Here is an 18,699-nt window from a genome sequence, read left to right as displayed (position 1 = left end):
AAGGAAACTCTGCCCTCTGGTGGCCCAAGGTTGTAGGTGATTTACATTTAAAGATCTCTAAAATAAATTTGTGTATCAGACTTCAGAAGCCACCTCTTCCTTCAGTATCTGAACAAAGACAGGCAGTCTTTCCCAGAAGATGCCTAATGCAGGGGAACCCAATATCTCCCAAGGCATTCCAGTTCTCTTTTTGACACAGCTTTGTTATAAAGATTTTTCCTAACCTCCAAATGAAACTTGCCATCCAACGCACTTAGTTCTGCCCAAGCAAAACAAGTCTAATCTCCCTTCAAATGCTACAGGACTGAATTCATGTTCCCCTCTAGACATCCTTTTTAACCATCCCTCAAAGCCACTAAAATGTGTGACGTTACAGTTTGGTTTGGGCTTTTTTACATATTTGTGCAGAGCTGGGTAGATACCCAACCCACCCTGCCCACATTTTTGGGGTAGAAGATGCAAAACAGAAGAGGGGAAAATATGAGAGGAACATAGTTTTAGGGCAAAGAGGGAGGGAAATGAGAGAAATGTAAAGGAAAAGAAAAGATGTGGTCAGAGTACTCAAAAATGGGGGAGAATAGAAACTTCCAAGAACCATCATCACTCCCCATCAACTCAGGCAGAACAAGTTTCCAGAGGGGGCACTGGAGCACAGTATCACAAGTTAATGAAGATCCAAGGCACTGAGTGACCATCCAGGAAGTGGGGAAGATCAGTCCCCACCATTTTGCCTTCGTGACAGAGAGAAAATTTATAGGTGTATATCTCCATTAATACTGATGGGCTAGGAGACATGGGTGCCAATACTAATCCTGACTAATTTGTTCATGTTCTTTGACCTTTTTTGTTGCATATTTTAAGTTCTGATGCCTCTTGTTTTAACACCAGTCATTCCCCAATAAGGGCAGTTAGGTGGTGACACGGATAGAGTACCTGAAGTCAAGAGGACTTCAGTTCAAATCTGGTCTCAGACACTTACTAGTTGTGTGACCCTGGGCAAGTCACATAACCTTGTTTGCCTCAGTTCCTCCTCTGTAAAATGAGCTGGAGAAGGAAATGACAAACTACTCCAAAAGGAATCATGGAGAATTAGATACAACTGGAAAGACTCAACATTTCCCAATGTTACAACCTCTCCATTGTAACCAAGGAACACAGATAAAATCAATCAAGACATTTTATGAAACATTCTATGTTGCTCAGTTGTTTTTTTCCGTCATGTCTGACCCCATGTGGGCTTTTCTTGCAAAGATACTGAAGTGGTTTACCACTCCACACAAAGTTACTTACCCAGGTTCACACAGCTACTAAGTGTCTAAGGTCAGATTTGAGCTCATGAAGATGAAGTCTTCCTAACTCCAGGCCCAGCACTACATACTGCGCCAACTAGCTACCCAATATTTAATCACAAATGATTAAATAGTTGGAAATATAGACTGAAGCCAAATTATGAAGGGCTATAAATGTCAAATTAATCAACCAATAAGTATTAATTTTCTTACTATGTGCCAGGCCCTGTACTGAGGATATAGATAAAAGTGGAAAGGTCCCTGCCCTCAAAGAGCTTACATTCCAGTGGGAGAGACAGAGAGAAAGGGAGGAAGGGAAGAAGGGAGGAAGGAAAGGAAGGGGAGACACACAACAAAACAAAAAGTAACCTTGGCTGGAAAGGCACTAATAGTTGGATGGACCATTCTCTGAAGGCATCCAACAAAAGGGGACATTTGAGCAGTTTTGAGAAAATCAGATATTCCCAAGGGGTAAAGGTGAGAGAGGGCACTCTGGGAGACAACCAGTGTAAAAATTATGGAAATAGAGGCTGAGCATCATGTATGAAGAACAGCAGGCAGGCTAGGATGGTTGAATTACAGGATGGGGGAGAGGAAGGTAAATAGGGTCAGGCTATAAAGAGTTTAAATGTCAGAACTGATAACTGATCCTAGATATAACAGTGCCATTGGAGTTATATGGAGTAAAGAAGTTACCGGTCAAACTGGTATTTTGTGTAACGGAGTAAGGAAAGACTTGAAGAACATGAAACAGGTTATCACAATAGTCTGGCTAAAAGTAAAGTGTGCTTTATCCTAAGGGCAATAGAAAGATTCGTGATTAGAGACATAACATTACCAGACTTGCACCTCAGGAATATTAATTTCAGCAGGTTTATGGAGAATAGAATAGAGAGGTGAGAAGTCTATTAGCAATTATTAGCCAATTAATCTTGACCCCCTAAACCACACCCCCTCCTAATTTCCATGTTTCCTTCCAGGGAAGGACAATTCTTTTAGTCACCCAAATCTGCAACCTAGGCATCAACTTCTCAAACCTCCACGCTGACCCCACATTCTAATCTCTCACATCCCTTTTTACTCACACCACAACCACCTTAGTTTAGGCCCCTTATCTACAAGGCTGCAGCTGCCTCCAAATTGTTTTCTTTGAAAGGAAATCAAAAGGCTGACCACTGAGAAAAGGCCATTAAATTTCACAATAAAGAAATCACTAAAGACCTAGTGAGAGAGAAGATAATGCATACAGGGGTCAAGCTTTTTGAGAACATTAAAAACAGCCAACCAGCCAATTCCAGCCTGCAGACATTTAATGTCTGTCAACCTACTTCCCCTAGCTAGGCCAAATGGATCTGTTCGAGACCTCTTTTACAATCATTCCAAGGACTGCCCTTTCAACAAACTACCGAATTGGTGACCCTGGTCCCCTGGCTGTTCCACAAACAAGATGCTCTTTGGCCTGGGCATTTTTTTTTTTTTGGCTCTCAAGCCTACAACACCTCTCTTCAACTTACTTCCCAAACTTTCTAAGTCTCAACTAAAATCCCATCTTTTTTGGGAAGCCTTTCCTAACCTCCATTTAATTCTGCCTTCCTTTTGTTATGTCCTATTTATTCTGTATATATGCATACAATAGATACAGACAGACATTACATCGTCTTCCCCATTAAATCGTGGCCTGCTTTGAAGTCAGGGATTATCTATCTTTTGCTTCCTTTTCTTAGCATAGTATCTGGCACATAGTGATTGAGTAGTATTTATTGACTTTTTCCCAGAACAATGGATCCATTTACATCCATTTCAATGTTAATTCCAACTTAAATCATTTTTTGCCAATGTGAGGAGTCATCAATGAAACTTGATACTGTATTTCACAGTGTACATTTTTAGTGATTTGCAGATCTAAGGTTGCTGATAGTTAGCAATTCTTTTGAAAGCTGTTTCTATTCTTTCACCATTTATGATGCCAATTGACTTTGGCAAGTCACTAGCCTCTTCTAGTGTGTCCTCTGTCCTTCAAGTAGACAGAATTTTAGGAGAGAGCAAAGGTCCGAACAAAGCAAAAACAAATACCATGTTTGAACAATTAGATTAAGTTTGGCCAAGACAGTTCATAAACGAGGCAGGGGGCAGGTAGAACTTTGAAGGTAGGCTGTTTGGATTTTGATCTGTAGGCATTAAGGAGTGACTGAAGGGTTGGAAGGAATGTACTTTATACCAAATATTTTTTACCCCAACGTCCAAACATGCCCCAAGCATTACTGCCTCCGTGGCTTGGCTCACTGCTACTTATGCCAAAATGTTCTCTTTCCTCTACTGAATTCCAAAGTGACCTTTTGAAACCCAACTCAAAATGACAGCACATCCATGAAGCTCTCTGTACCTTGTAATTACTTTCCCACTCTGACCTCCTAGCACTGTTTCATAACTCTAAGGAATTTCAATTTAATCACATTTGAAAAAAGTATTGAGCACCTATGGCAAAAGATGAAGTACCAGAGATACAAAAGCAGGAGGAAAAAGAATGCTAGACCCTATCTTTAAGTCATTACATTTTGTTTATGGCATTTATAATGGATACAAGGCAGAACGTCTCAGAAACAAAGGAAAGATCTAAAATACACTGGGAAAATGTGAGAAGGAAAAAATATTTTTAGCTGGGGAAAGGATGAAGCAAATCAACAACTTCAGAGACTGAACCTAAGGACACTCCAGCTACGGATGATGGGCTATTTTAAATGTAGAAAAGTAGCAAATCAAATTTGGGGAATAGCTTGACTGGAACATTAAAGTGAGTAAACTGAAATATAGGTGGGAAGATGGGTTAAAGCTTCATCCAATCGATAGCAGCAAAAACGTGGGTGTCCTCTAAGGCTGTTCTAGATGCTTCTTTTGTCCCTCTATACCAAAACATTTGATTTCATCAGCCCCAATGATTCCATTATCTCTTATGCTGATTATCCACAGACCTCTCCCAACTCCTATCTCCATCTCCAGTAGTCTATGGGACATCTCAGTCTGCCTATCTTAGAGACAACTTAAACTCAGTTATGTTCAAAACTCGAAATACATTTTCCCTCCTCCTCCTAACTCCTATACAGAGCACCACCATTCCCATAGCCACTCATGCTTGAAGCTCAGTTATCATACTCTCACACTTCATCTGCAATCTGTTCTTCATTCTTACGTCTTGACAATTTCTCTGACACTGCCACCACCCCAGTGCAGGCCATTTATCATCGCATGCCTGGATTATTTTAATAGACTTGGTTGGTCTTACTCCTTTCAAGTCACTCCTCACTCCAAGATATCTGACCACTTAACTATCAAAGGGATCTTCTAAAGCTTGTTTTCAATAAACTTCAGTGACTATTATCCCCATGATCAAATATAAAATACTTGGCTTTTTAAAGCCCTTCATAGCCTGGCCCCTTTCCTACCTTTTCAGTTTTCTTATGGCTTAACCTCCCCTACCCCCACCCCTACCCCACAAAACTTATACCTAAAATTCAGTGACTCTGGCCTCCTTGCTCTTCCTTTCCTAAGACATTCCATCACCAGCTCTGTGCATTTTCAATGGCTGTTCCCCATGTCTGGAATGTTCTCCCTGCTCACCTCTGCCTTCTGGCTCTCTCTAGCTACCTTCAAGTTCCAGCTAAAAATCAATAATTTTCTACAAGAAGCCTTTCCCATTCCTCCTTAATTTGTCTTCCCTCAGAGGGTATCACCAGTTTTTCCTGTCTTTATCTTTTTACATGGTTCTTTAAATGTTTTCTTTCCCCCAGCAGATTATGAGAGCTCCTTGAGGGAAAGGATTGTTTAGCACAGTGTCCTGTGTTTAACATTTGCTGACCTAGGACTAAATTGTGGAGAATCAAACACTAAAGACTATGGCTGTTATTTTGACAGTTGAGACTTGTTGATCCTCTCAACATCCTACCTAAACCTCTTGATTCATGGCAGTGGCTTGGAAGAGGGCTTGCAAGCTTTTCCTTCTCCAACCCTTCCTAGTCTCCCGTGTTGGTGGATGTCTAATAAATATGCTCAGCTAGGCTACTGGCAGGGAGGAAGAGAAGGAGGGCTGTTTCAAACTCTGATCTTTATTATGTTCTAAGACAGTTAAAGATAAGAACCACAGCTAGGTAGTGAGGTGATTCAGTAGATGGAGAGCTTGGTCTATAGTCAGGAAGACCCCAATTTAAATCTGGCCTCAGATACTCACTGGCTGTATGACCTGGGGCAAGACTGTTCACTTAACCCACTGGAGAAAAAAATGACAAAACATTCCAGTATCTTTGCAAAGAAAACCCCATAAGGGGTCATGCAATTAGATGATTGAACCAAGAAACCACATCTGAAATTCTATTTCCTATGATGTCACAGGCATTAAGCCAATGTTTGTTATTGATGTTTTGACATATACAGATTGAGAATTTCATACAAATTTAACATGGGAATCAAAATCCTATAAACTGGGAAAGGAGAATTCTTACCACTTGATAAAACTAAAGAACTAAATCATTTTAAATTGAACATTCTCAGTTCAGGAGTATGAGGAGTCACACTTTTTGAATAAATGTAATTAACAACCCATCATACTATAACAGCAAGATAAAGCAGTTTCATTTTCCATGCTAAAGCTTACTTAAACCTAATAGAAAAATAAATAGAATGACTCAATTTTGGAGAGGAAAGGTACTAAAAAAAATCAACTAATCCAGACCACTTAACAGAAGACTAAATTATAGCACCGAAGAGGTTGTGACTCACTCAAGGTCACAAAGTTGGTTAATGGCAGTTTGCCTAAAACAAAACCTAGGTCTCCTGACCCTATCTATCCAGTGTTCTTTCTGTGACAATCAAACTGCAACCAATGCTGGCACTTGTACATATGCTTCAATTTATGGCCAAGGAGACTTTCAAAATGAGAAAAAGCACTGTGAAAATGGAGTTAAACTTTAAAATAAGCTCAATGGACCACCTTACTTTTTTTTCAAGGGGGTGGGGCCTTAAAGTCATCTTTTCTCACAAAATAAAGAAGCAAGACAAATGAAGTGTAAAAGCTAGAGATTTATTGTTATTTTGTGATTAATAAATTGTCAAATTGGCTTATGACACTTTCCCACAACTAAATACCACCATTCGCCAGTACAGAAGTTGATACTTAACCAGACTGAGGAACAAGGCAGAAAGAGCAGACATGTGAATAGCGTTGGTAACTCACTAACACTCTTCGTGCCTGTGTGTACTGCACATTATTCTCACCAAGGAAAAGTGTCCAAAACAGATTAGTGGGGCAATATGGCCTCCACAACCTTTTTTGTAGCAAGCAGTTACAGAATAGAATTGAACTTCAATATTTCCCTTGATTTTATTGGTCTGCACCCATGTTATTTGAACATATTTCAGTTTTTTAAAACTATACGCAAGGGAAAAAAACTGACCTAAGAGAATACTGAACCAGTCAGTCAAATATATGACTAACTTCTAGGTCATCTTTGAATTGGTCCTAAAGGAATGTACCACCCTAACAGTTTGAGAATTAGGCAAATAGGATTGCTCTGGAAGGAAGGCTGTATAAAGAAAAGCCAAATGTTCTTACTATAGTTACAACAGCTCTTGATCTTTCATCTGTAAATTATATTTCTATACTACCCAATATTCCATTTCAATTCCAATAGATTCTTGGTTACCAGGTATAATCCTGGTCCAATTTGGAGGCAGATTTCCTCCAAAATGTCTTTCTGAGCCTCTGAAAAGCATAATGTTCAACTATTCTTTTAGGACTACCAAAACACTTCGGAAACAAGTGGCTCACAAATCATTTTTAATTCATTTATTACCTGTGCACAAGAGAAATAGCTGATAAACCCAAAAGAAACAGTTTTATTTTTACATGGTGGTTAAAAGTAGTTGAAATATCACAACACTTTCAGTGAAAGTAACATTTCTAATTACAAATCATAATGCATGTTAGAATCTATGGTAAAGCTGAAAAGCCTTTAGGCAAAAGCACTTTCTGGGAATAATATAGTGCTTCTTCAGTCTGCACAAAGACTAAAAGGTAATTTACAGTTGATCTGCGAATGTCAAGACAATGTTACAATGTAGTTTTCTGTACAATTAAATGTATACTTAAAGAGCTAATCAGGATCAGCATTTTTACTATACTTTAAATGAAGTTGCCTAAACAGCACTTTTGCTGAGAGATGTTTATCAAAGTTGCTGTAAGATTCTACACAACTAGGGAAGTATCTGTTTTCATATTTAATTGTTCTTTCTCTTTTTGGTTACAAGTGTCCTGCTCAGTTAATTCTATTGCAATGTATGTTTCTCAAAATGCACAGTTTCAGATGTGCATACTGTATTTTATACAAATGAAGCAAAAATGTTCAGTAAGTGGTATAAATCTTACAGCACTCTGCTAGCAAAAATACATGCCTAAGTCACAATACGCAATATTGTACCACAAATTATAGCATCAAATAATTTGTTTCTTTTCAATACTTTTTATTCTACATAAATTACTACCATAGGCTAATGTTTAAAAAGCAAATAAATTGGACAGTTGCAGGACAAAACCTGTTCACCCAACTGTAAAAGCTGATAGCTGTTTCCAAAAATCACAATAAATGCAGAACAAAGAGAAGTGTTTGATGCATGCAACACCTTTGAGTGAAAAAGCATTGATTCCCACTGTTGGAAAATAAAAAAACCAAAACCTACTGCACTCCACCTTAAAATTCATTGCATTGGTTTAGTTTTTAACAGGACAGAATTCCAAGAGTCAAAATGAAATAAAGCAGGTATTTTAAAGATTTAAGAGCTGTTATCAAAAATAAATTACATTTTTTCAAGATACAGAAACGTTGCTATGATGGCTGAGATCCCAGTAGCCTTTCGATGGCTGCATTGATATCTCCTCCTGTTGCTATTAGAGCCTGTAAGTTTGCTTCACGGTTCAAGAAACCCATTGCGCTGAGCTGTTCCAGTTGCTGCTGAAATCTGACTTCTGGATTTTGTAACTGCTAGGGAGAAAAGGTTACCATTTACCAAGAAAAATTTTTTTTTTTTACTTAATAACTGTATTACTTAAAATTGTTAGCAAATAACTTTTTGCTCTGTTTTTATAATTATTCTACATAAAGGTCCCCAAATAAAAGATGCCTTTTAAAAAATGGCATTTCGGGGGCGCCTAGGTGGTACAATGAATAGAGCACCAGCCCTAGAGTCAGGACTTGTGTTCAAATCCAGCCTCAGACACTTGACACAATTACTAGCCATGTGACTTTGGGCAAGTCACTTAACCCCAATTGCCCTCCAGAAAGCAAAAAAATAAAAATACATTTTAAAAAAAAGGCATTTGAACCAATTTCTTTTTAAGACTGAGTTTCAGTAAAAAATTGGCTTACTATCTTTTAAAATAAAGACCATTTGGGAGATTATTAGATATAACCTTCCAATATATCAGCTTTTTTAATTAAGAAAAAAATCTGAATTAAAATAAATTAGATGACAATTCAAAAAGAATGAATCACACAAAGCAGTTGTCATGCATAAAATAACCAGAAAAGAAAGGGCCTTAATGGACCCTAATTATTGTTTGGTATTGATTTTGGGGGGAGGACACATTCCCCAAAATTTGCAGGTATAGGAAATAAGGAATACCTATATTTCTAAGGAAAACAGCATAGCTTAATGAATGCTATCAAGGATACTTACAGGTATATAATTAGATATTCAGTAAGTTATTAACTGACTGGTTAAATAATTTCACTAAAGCATGCTATTAATAAAGGTCCAAGGAGTTAAATTCAAACCCAAAATTGCTTATGTCTTACAAAAAAAAAAATTCCATTAATGATCACAGACCAGAAAGAACACCTAGTACTATCCATAACCATCTTGCATATCAGGTTTGAAGGAGACTAGAAATATTAAAAATATTACAGAAATACTAAAAATATCACCAATCCAAGTAAAACTCTTGTTACAATGAACTCTACATGATCATTAACTCTAATGTTGTACTGAAATTTGAGCATATTAAACATCAAATAAAATTAACAAGCATTTAGAAATCACCCATTATTCAGCAGGCACTGTGTTAGGAAATGGGGATTCAAATACAAAGAATGAAACAATGCCTACTCACATTTTAATAAGAAAGTATGTATGCATGTACGTGGAAATGAATACAATAAATGAAAAAGGTTATACCTTAAGGGAGCATTCAAAATGCTTTTATTGCAAAGAACTTTTTAAAATAATCTCTATATGACTACATATTTTTAAAAATAAGATTAATGGATATAAATTCCCAGAAATCTCTTAAAATGAGGTTTGTAGTTAATCTGTGCCTTAAAATGTGTGTCAAAACGTGGTGTATAGTATCAAAAAAATCAGTTTGGATAGAGTGCCAGCGTTGGAGTCAGGAGGACCTGAATTCAAATACGGCCTCAGACAATTAACACAAAAACTAGCAGTGTGACCTTGGGCAAGTCACACAACCCCAACTGCCCTTTTCCCCTCCAAAAAGCCCCCCCCCCAAAAAAGATCAGTTGAAGACTAATCAACTTCAATGATGGTAATAATAAAACAGGATCTGGACATGTAAGATATAAATACAACTGAAAACTGTTCTTGTTGTGTTGTCAATTACTCTTGAAATGGCACCTTTTCTTTATAGAAATTCCTCAGAGTATTATCTGAATTCCATTTCAAAGCTTTTGAAATTTGAAACTTAATATAATTGAGGTTTTGAAAAACAGGAGAGTATCATTACCTGAGGGTTTGCCCCAGCAAGAGCCTGCAACATTTGTTGAATAAACTGTTGGTGTCCAGGTTCTGTAGTTCCTGATGACGGACTTGTGTTTTCACTAGGTGCCGAACTAGACACATTAGTTCCTGTAGAGCTTCCAGTGTTTCCCAATCCTCCCAGTCCAGGAGTAAACCTGAACAAATTACATAAAAAGTAAAAATCATGTGGCTTAACAAAGATCTGATGACTTACACCGTATCTCTACATGGGAATATTGGAAATACATGTTTTATTAAAAGCACGATTAAAAGTAAGATTTACCAAAGACACAGAATTTCAGAGTTAGAAGGGAGTAAGGGACCATCTAGGATGATGTTCCCTTAAAGGGGAAGTTTCTTTACAACACAGCCTGTAACAAATAGCCTACTTCACTTCTGGTTAGCTGTTAAGTCAGTTTTTCCTTATACTAAACCTGAAAACCTGCCTTTCTGCACCTTGTACTATCCCTCCCCATTGTGTCCATTGGGGCACCAAGCAGAGTAAGTATAATTCCACTTCTACATTGTCCCTAAAGTCTTCTCTCAGCTAGGTCTCCCCAAGTCCTTCAATATGATCCTTACATGGAATGGTTTTCAGCTTGTCTTAGGACAAGCATCCACCTAAAAATGTCCCTCCTGAAATATGATCAGCAGAAAACAGTTCAGAAACGAGTACTCCCTCCTTCTGGACATTATGCTTCCTTTAATATAACCTACAAGAGTCCCTTTTTTGTAAGTTACGTTACCCTGTTGACTCAAATTCAGATTTCAGGTTTCTTTTATTATACTCTGGGGTCCACTCTACCAGTGATGAATGCACCTAGCATTGATGGCTAAGAGGACTGCTTTAAATGGGTTTCTCTCAGTCTGAAAAATGTACTTTATCATAAGTCAAGGATTCAGGAAGACAGACACTGAATATTTTAAAAATTATTTTTCCCTAACAATCTTACCCTGGTATGAGCCCTGGTGCTTCTGTTGCTAATGTCTGTAGACCTTGCTGAATCTGTAACAAGGCCTGCATCGCTCTAGGGTTGGACATTGCTGAGAGTGTGTCAGGATTCTGCATCTAAGTAAACAAGAGAAAGAAACTCAGTGATAACAATGTGAATGAAAACAAGTAAAGATGAATTTCAGAGTCTTCTTTTTTGTTTGCTTAATGTGGAAAATCCACTCCTACACCCTGAACTCATCTTCCTTTATTTTTTTTAACCACAATCTATTAGGCAGTAAAACTTGATCAAATCATTACTAATTCAGTTCTCAATGCAACATTACAAAAGATAAACAGACTATTCTAAAAGCAAAAGATACGCTGTGTTCTCCTTTCAAAAGAAAACAAATGCAGGACCAGCTATGCAATGAATTAAATGACAATATAAAGTGACTTCAAAATTGTCAACAATATAATATTCTGTCAAATTTATTGCCTAATAAATATTTCTGAATGTGAGGCAGATTTCAAGACAGGAGTGTTTGCATCATAAGAAACAAAAAGGAAACTTACTTAGGTCATTTAGTCCAACCTTTTCATCAACCAGTGAGAATTACAGTTGAGGAAATTGGGGACCAGAGAAGTTAGGTGACTTGTCTGAAATCATGCAACAAGTTGCTGAGCTGGGATTCCAACCCAAATCTCCAATTTTCCAATCCAGCGATTCTTTCCACTATACCACATTTAGACTTTCTGAATACGCCACATAAGCACATCATTCTTGGTCAACTGTGTATGTTATGTATTAACAAAAAATAGCTTTTATAATTCTATATTACCCCCAAATAATACTTTTGTGGTTTTGCATTAAGCTCCATTCCTACCCCCCCATGTATGACTTTATAATACCTACATTCTATGAAAATCAAAAATGTCCCCTGAATACTAATTTTCTTTTTCTTTTTTTAAGCAATTGGGGTTAAGTAACTTGCTCAAGGTTACACGGCCAGTTATTTTGTACGGGTGCTAAGTATCTGAGGCCGGAACCAATCCTGGGTCTCCCGACTCTGGGGCCAGTGCTCTTACTCACTGTGCCACCTGGCCAACCCCTTGAATACTAATTTTCAATGCAAATTAAACACAATAGCCAACAAGCTGCTGTTATAAAAAATTTGCCATGTTGGTTCAAATACAATCTGTCCCTTAATAGAATGCAACTCTAAAAAGAAATGTCTTTGAAAGGAGAAAAAATTTATATGACCATATACAGGAAAATAACATTGATTATGGTCCACATTATGGGTCTATGTCAAGCTTGGAAAACGGCAGTCTAAATTCAGACTAATACATTACTCTTAAAATATTCATCACCAACTCTATGAATTCCAAGGAGGAATCAGTGTGGTACTGTTCCCTCCATCAATACCAACTGCAATAGCCCTCTCTGCCTTAACCGGCAGTCTTTGCAATTTATTGTAGCCAAAAAAAAGATTCAATCTTCTGGTGAGGAAATATGAACTACAGAGACAACTTTCATTCAATTCCAAATTTATGAGGAAATATACTCCTTTATAAATGGGCATAACATGTTAGAAAAAATGAAAAGCCAATGAGAGAAAAGAATGGTTCTTTTCTATTACACCAGACAGATGTTAATTACTTTAAAGGTAGAAAAGTATGCTGAAGGTTAGGAAAGCAGTAAAGTGAAATGATTTTATGATATTAGTGAAGCCTCCAGTATGCCAGGTACTCAAAAACAAACTGACTCCATCTCTTCCGAATTTAGATTTTAAGAAAATTAAGCAGAGACCTGTTTGCAGCAATGAGAAATAGTTCAAATTTACACTAAGCTAAATCATATGTGGACTGAAGCAATGATCAAATCCTATATTGAATATTTTGCTATCTGCCAGACAAGAACAATGACCACAGTTGAGAGACAGTTATTGCAGACAGCTAAGCTTACTCACTTGTTGGAGGAAAGTTGGGAGCTGTTGTCTCATTTGTTCTTGAAGCTGAGGATTTCCAGCAAATAGGGGATTATTCAGCATCATCTATGGGGCAAGTGTGCAAAACAATTTTAACTGGAAATATTTGAAACCAGTAATGCACCTTGTTTAGTATTAATATACTCCCCAAAAGCCTGTGCTGGGGTTTAGAAAGAAGGTTGAATTTGTGCATGACAACAGCTTTCACAAATTCAATCTCTTAATTACTGCAGTGTTTTCTTTCAATTATGGCATTTAAAAAAAATGAAAATAGTATTTTGGATGATTTATGGCAATGGCATGCCAATTCCTGAGAACTTTCTTTGGGGCCACTATTTGTATTAGGTTGTTTAAAAAAGGCTGCAATTAAATCCAGAAGATGACCCTGATAAATGCCAAGAGGAAATCTAGCCACTAAGTTAAATCTGCCACTGCTAGCAACAGGTCTCCAGGAAAAAGCTCAAATTTCTTTACTTTTTATTTGAAACAGGCCTTACTATCAGAGATGAGAAATATAATACTGCTATAATTTTCAGGCAACTAACATACATGGATATGCAACTAAGAACTAGTAGACATGTAAAGTTATGAGAAAGAGCAAAGCTTCTATCACTTCTTCAGTAGAAAAGTTTCAAAGTTGGTTTTAAAGCCAACCAATAAGCATCACTGAGGTCTTGCCCCTTTGGGGAAAGTAAGACATCATCTTAGCCAAAGAAATAAAATTAGAGATTTAAGATTGAAAAGGATATTAAAGGTCATTTAGTCCAATCCCTTTGTTTCACAGATAAAGAAACTAAGTCAAGAGAGATTAAGTGACTTGCCCAAGGTCACCTTTGCAACAATCCACAAAGAAGAGGTTTAAAATCCTAATCCTCTGTCTCCAACTTCAGCAATCTTTCCAGTGACCCCTGCAATAATGCTTAAAACAATGTCTGTAGCAACAACTCCTAAATGACTTAATTCACTTGTCCTCTTCTAGTTCAGGATCTGAAGGAAGAAAAATCTCTTTCATTTCTGCTACCTTCATCACTGCTACCACAAAACTAAAGAAGAGAACATGCTACCTCATATATGCTCAGTGGATGTTTTGGGAACATCTGCTATAAAGTGTCTAACTGCAGAGGTTTAGAATCAAAGCAGAGTCTTACCAACACTTTCCCACCACCTTCATCAAAAACAAAATTACAGCACCCCCTGATCATAGTACTTACTTACTAACAGAAGTGCTTCACTTATGGTACAGTTCTATGCTCTGACATTTGTAACTCATAAACTTACTTTTCAATTTTATAATGTTATATTGTTGAGATGTAACTCCCACTTACATTTCAGGATATATACCATTTAAATTACATTCAAGCTGAAAAACTTTTATTATACTCAACAAGAGCAATCTGATTTCTGTAATATTAATAATTTAAACAAAATACTAACTTACTAGAAATCAAAACAATTAATGGACAAAGAAATCTCTCTTACTGGTTAAGAACAGGTACATAGAGAGAATACTGTCCATTACTATAGACTAAAAGTCACTACATGACTTAAGATGAAAAGACTTAAGGGCAGCTAGGTGGTGCAGTGAATAAAGCACCAGCCCTGGAGTCAGGAGGACCTGAGTTCAAATCCAGCCTCAAGACACAACACTTAGTAGCCATGTGACCTTGGACAAGTCACTGAACCCCAACTGCCCTGCCCTCCCCCCTCCAAAAAGAAAAAAAAAAAGGGGGCGGCTAGGTGGCACAGTGAGTAAAGTACCAGGCCTGGAGTCAGGAGGACCCAAGTTTGGTTCTGGCCTCAGACACTTAACATCCACACAAAAAAACTAGCCATGTAAACTTGGGTAAGTTAATTAACCCCAATTGCCCTCCAGAAGGCAAAAAAGAAAAAAAAGATGAAAAGACTTATTTTCATTTTATTTTCCTTGACACCACACTAGTTTCAGTAACACAAATGAGTTTGGCCATGCATTAAATGTTAGGTTTTACATACTCTAAAGTCTATGTTAAAATGTCACAATATTTTCCCAACACTTTAGTTGGCATGATTTCACAATCACAAAGATATAAGTGCTCTACATAGTACACACAGATATAAAAATTCATCTCCTACCTATAAAACTTCAACATTCTAGTTTAATTCTTGGTCAAAAATGACTACAATCAAGGTATGGGTATGATTTTAGTCACTTTTTTTTTTGGCCTTTTTGGAGGGGGGAAGGCAGGGCAATTGGGGTTAAGTGACTCGTCCAAGGTCACACAGCTAGTGTTAAATATCTGAGGATGGATTTGAACTCAGGTCCTCCTGACTCCAGGGCTGATGCTCTATTCACTGAGCCACCTCACTCCTCCTGGGAAATTAGTTAAAGTATCTAAAGGGTTCTTTCTCACAGGCTCACTACATATGTAAATTCCTTATATGGATATATGTAGCCTTTCTTTCTCTCATTCCTGCCCTACGTTACTCAGCTGCGTCTCTTTAGAAACCAAAAGGAGTCATGAAAATTGGGCAAAACAGGTACGTATGAGTAAAAGCCTCAGGGTCATATTTGTGAAGATTAGTAATTAAATAAAAGGATTTCTAGTAACTTCTTCTTTGCCAGGATAAGACAAGTTTAGGCTACATTTCTACTATTCTTAATTACCAATTTAAAGTATGATTCATCTAACTTCACATGTAAATGACTTGATACATAGCAGAATTTCAAATTCAATAACCTTGGTTAAATGTGTATTGCCTCCAAACAAAGTATTTCTAATTCAAAACATTAGCAGAACCCACATGGAACATTTCAAGAAAGATTTTACTGCTATAATCACATATAAATTATTTGTTGGAAGGTAAAAGAACTGAAGATACATTTAACAATACACCCCCACACAGCTGTGCCTTATACCTGTAATAAAAATGACTACTACACATAATCAACTCACACAACATGGAACATCTAGAACATACCTGTGCAGCAAGATCAGGATTCTGGCTTAGTGACTGCATCATGCTCCTCATGTAGGGTGCAGATAACATGTTCTGCATAAGCTGTGGATTTTCAGTTATCTGTTGCAATAAGCTCTGCATTCCTGGTGTGTTGAACATACCAGCTTAAAACAAAATAAATAAATCATATACAGTATTTTCCTAAGGGAAATCCACCAAATTCTAAAACAATGAGAATTATCCAAATATGTAAATGGTTATTATACAATAAAACCTTTTCCATATTTAACATATGTAAATATACAAATGTATAAGTAGGTACCAAAAAAGTATACAGCAAACATCACAAAGGAGAAATTATGAAGGGTTATGACACGGTTGTGGGGAGTAGGAGGGGGGAAGAGAGAACTACTGACTTTGGAGAACCAGAGGACTTGGATTCACATCCTGTCTTTGCCACCTGTTTGATTTTGGTCAAGTCACTTAATCCCTTAGCCTCAGTTTGCTCATTTGTGATACAAGGTCAGACTCAAAAGAGATTCCAGCTCTCAAGGTATGAACCTATAGCTATTTCTTTAAATAGCAACCATCTCATTATATAAAATTTAGGGGCACTATAATGTCATTAAAAAGATGGGAATGGCAAATAAATAATTTCTCTATAAAAAGGTGTAGTGCGTCAGATAGTACCTCAAATACTAAGACTTTATTTTGAAATACATTGTACTTTTAAATGGTTCAGTATCATAAACTTTATGATTTTGTCAGTGGAAATAACATTTAAAAAGGGGCATTAACATCTGCTCTGCCAGAATAAGAATAATAATGCCAATAATAAGAATAAGACCTTTACATCTGGCCACATGCTGTCTTCTCCATTAGCACGTGAACTCTCTGAGAACACTGGCAGTCTTATTTTTCTATTTGTATCCCCCTGTAATGCTTTGCATTTAGTAAGGGCTCAATCAATTCATTCAGTCATTGATACAGACAAAATTCCACACCATCAAGGTGGTGAAGCTTCACAGCACTTAATTATCACATCCAGCTTCAAACTGAAGTGATTTCTGTTCATGTCTTACCCTCCTGATGCTCCCTTAGGGCATGGACCATGTCTTATTTATCTTTGCATCTCTTATATCAAATACAACTCAGTTCCTAACGCAGGGCTTTATACCTAAGCGTAGTTTTGTTTGCTTTCAGTCTAGAATGTGACTTCCCTGGTATAGGGAATTCCCAATGAGAGAGGTTCTACCAATGCCATCAAGTATGTTCAAGTGTTAGGGAACTGCCTGGAATACTAAGGAATTAAATGACTTCACCAAAGTCACATAGCCATTAAGGAGGCAGCATGGTATAGAAAAGAGTAACTAGTCCTGGAGTCAAAAGACTAGTTCAAAGTTTAAAACTTTAAGTTACCTAATTTTCCTGGGTTTCAATTTCTTCATTTGTCAAATGAGTGGATTAGACTATATGGATTCAAAGGTCCTTCCCTCACTTTAGCTGTATGATCTTATATTTCAGTGGTGTGACTTGAAAACAGGTCTTCCTCCCTACAAGGCCAAATATCTATTCAATTAGGACACTATGCTTGTGCTTGCTCACACTCCCTCTCTCCCTCTCTCTTTCTCAACTCAATGATCTGGGGCCAAACATTCAGCACCAACTTAACAACTGAATTTTTCAGGACTGTTTCTTGTACCTCCTTCATCTCCTTCCTTGCTGGGAAACATCTCATATAAACGTTTTAGGACATGCTGTGCTTCAGAATTTAAACCCTCCATTAACATAGAATAGAATCTACAAAGGTGTATCTATCAGCCTATCCCCCATTCTGCTCACCTCCTATGGTACATTCTAGACACTAAACCAAAGTTAGTATAACTTATAAACCTGGATAATATAAAACACTGGATAAAAGTAAACCACCTTCATATTTGGCTGAGTGGCATTTAAACATTTCTAGGAAAATGCGAAGAATCTCATCTTCTACAGGAAGCAGAAGTCTAAAATGATTAAACTGACAAGGTCAGGAACTAAGGGTCCTAACAGCTCTACCATAAATTCTGTCACTTCATTTTCAGGCTCTCCAAACAGAACTGAGTACAGCTTGTTTTCCCTTACATCAGAGTAATGATAGGAAGATGTGATAACATGAAAATGCAACTCAAATTTCTGTGTTCATTGGATTGCACCATTGTGACAATGAAAGAACTAAACCGCAACTATTCAATTTTACAACCTGAACTTTCAAAATGAAGAAATTTAAAATGACACTAAATACAAGGGAAATAGTATAAAGAAAAAAATAGAAAAATCTTTGCACCATTTGGATAATTAAAGCCAGAAAGTAAAAAACACAAGCTCATGCTGAACTTACCTCCCACTCCAGGTCCCAAATTTGGCATAGAATTACTCTGTCCAGTAGAGCTAGTAGTGCTACTGCTAACATTGCTACCAGTACCACCAACACTGCTGGTGGTGTTACTGCTGGTTGTTGAACTCTGGGTACCAGACTGTGGAGCCCATGGGTTAGGTAAAGGATCTCTATTCTCTGTACGGGAAGGCTGACTTCCTTCACCAGAGGGTGAATTGCTCACCAGTGAAGCAAATGGGTTACCACCAAACTGTAGCAGGAACAAGGTGAACTCTGGGTACCAGACTGTGGAGCCCATGGGTTAGGTAAAGGAATTCCAACACTCGCCCTCTAATCCACCCTCAATTTCCACAACAACAACACATATATAAAATT

The 18,699-nt window shown here is 37.4% G+C and overlaps 1 protein-coding gene across 4 annotated transcripts in view; it reads right to left on the bottom strand.

The window, feature by feature from the left end:
- Window positions 1-6,339: 6,339 nt before the first annotated feature.
- The window catches only part of UBQLN1 (ubiquilin 1), a 62,403-nt gene continuing 50,043 nt past the window's right edge, over window positions 6,340-18,699 (bottom strand). The window contains exons 6-11 of one of the 4 annotated variants that reach the window (XM_069105285.1): window positions 18,328-18,574; window positions 15,969-16,111; window positions 12,993-13,076; window positions 11,042-11,157; window positions 10,075-10,243; window positions 6,340-8,317 (exon numbers count right to left, since the gene is read on the bottom strand). In XM_069105285.1, the coding sequence (XP_068961386.1) occupies window positions 8,162-8,317; window positions 10,075-10,243; window positions 11,042-11,157; window positions 12,993-13,076; window positions 15,969-16,111; window positions 18,328-18,574 (915 nt within the window). In that variant the 3' untranslated portion in view covers window positions 6,340-8,161. The remainder of the gene's footprint in view (window positions 8,318-10,074; window positions 10,244-11,041; window positions 11,158-12,992; window positions 13,077-15,968; window positions 16,112-18,327; window positions 18,575-18,699) is intronic. The other 3 variants (XM_069105291.1, XM_069105305.1, XM_069105297.1) reach the window with 3 other exon arrangements.

Source organism: Petaurus breviceps, unplaced genomic scaffold (assembly GCF_028583685.1).
Source record: "Petaurus breviceps papuanus isolate PSGF00001 unplaced genomic scaffold, PetGlider_PUasm1.0 138, whole genome shotgun sequence".
Lineage (NCBI taxonomy): Eukaryota > Metazoa > Chordata > Mammalia > Diprotodontia > Petauridae > Petaurus > Petaurus breviceps.
This window is presented reverse-complemented; position numbering and strand designations above follow the sequence as displayed.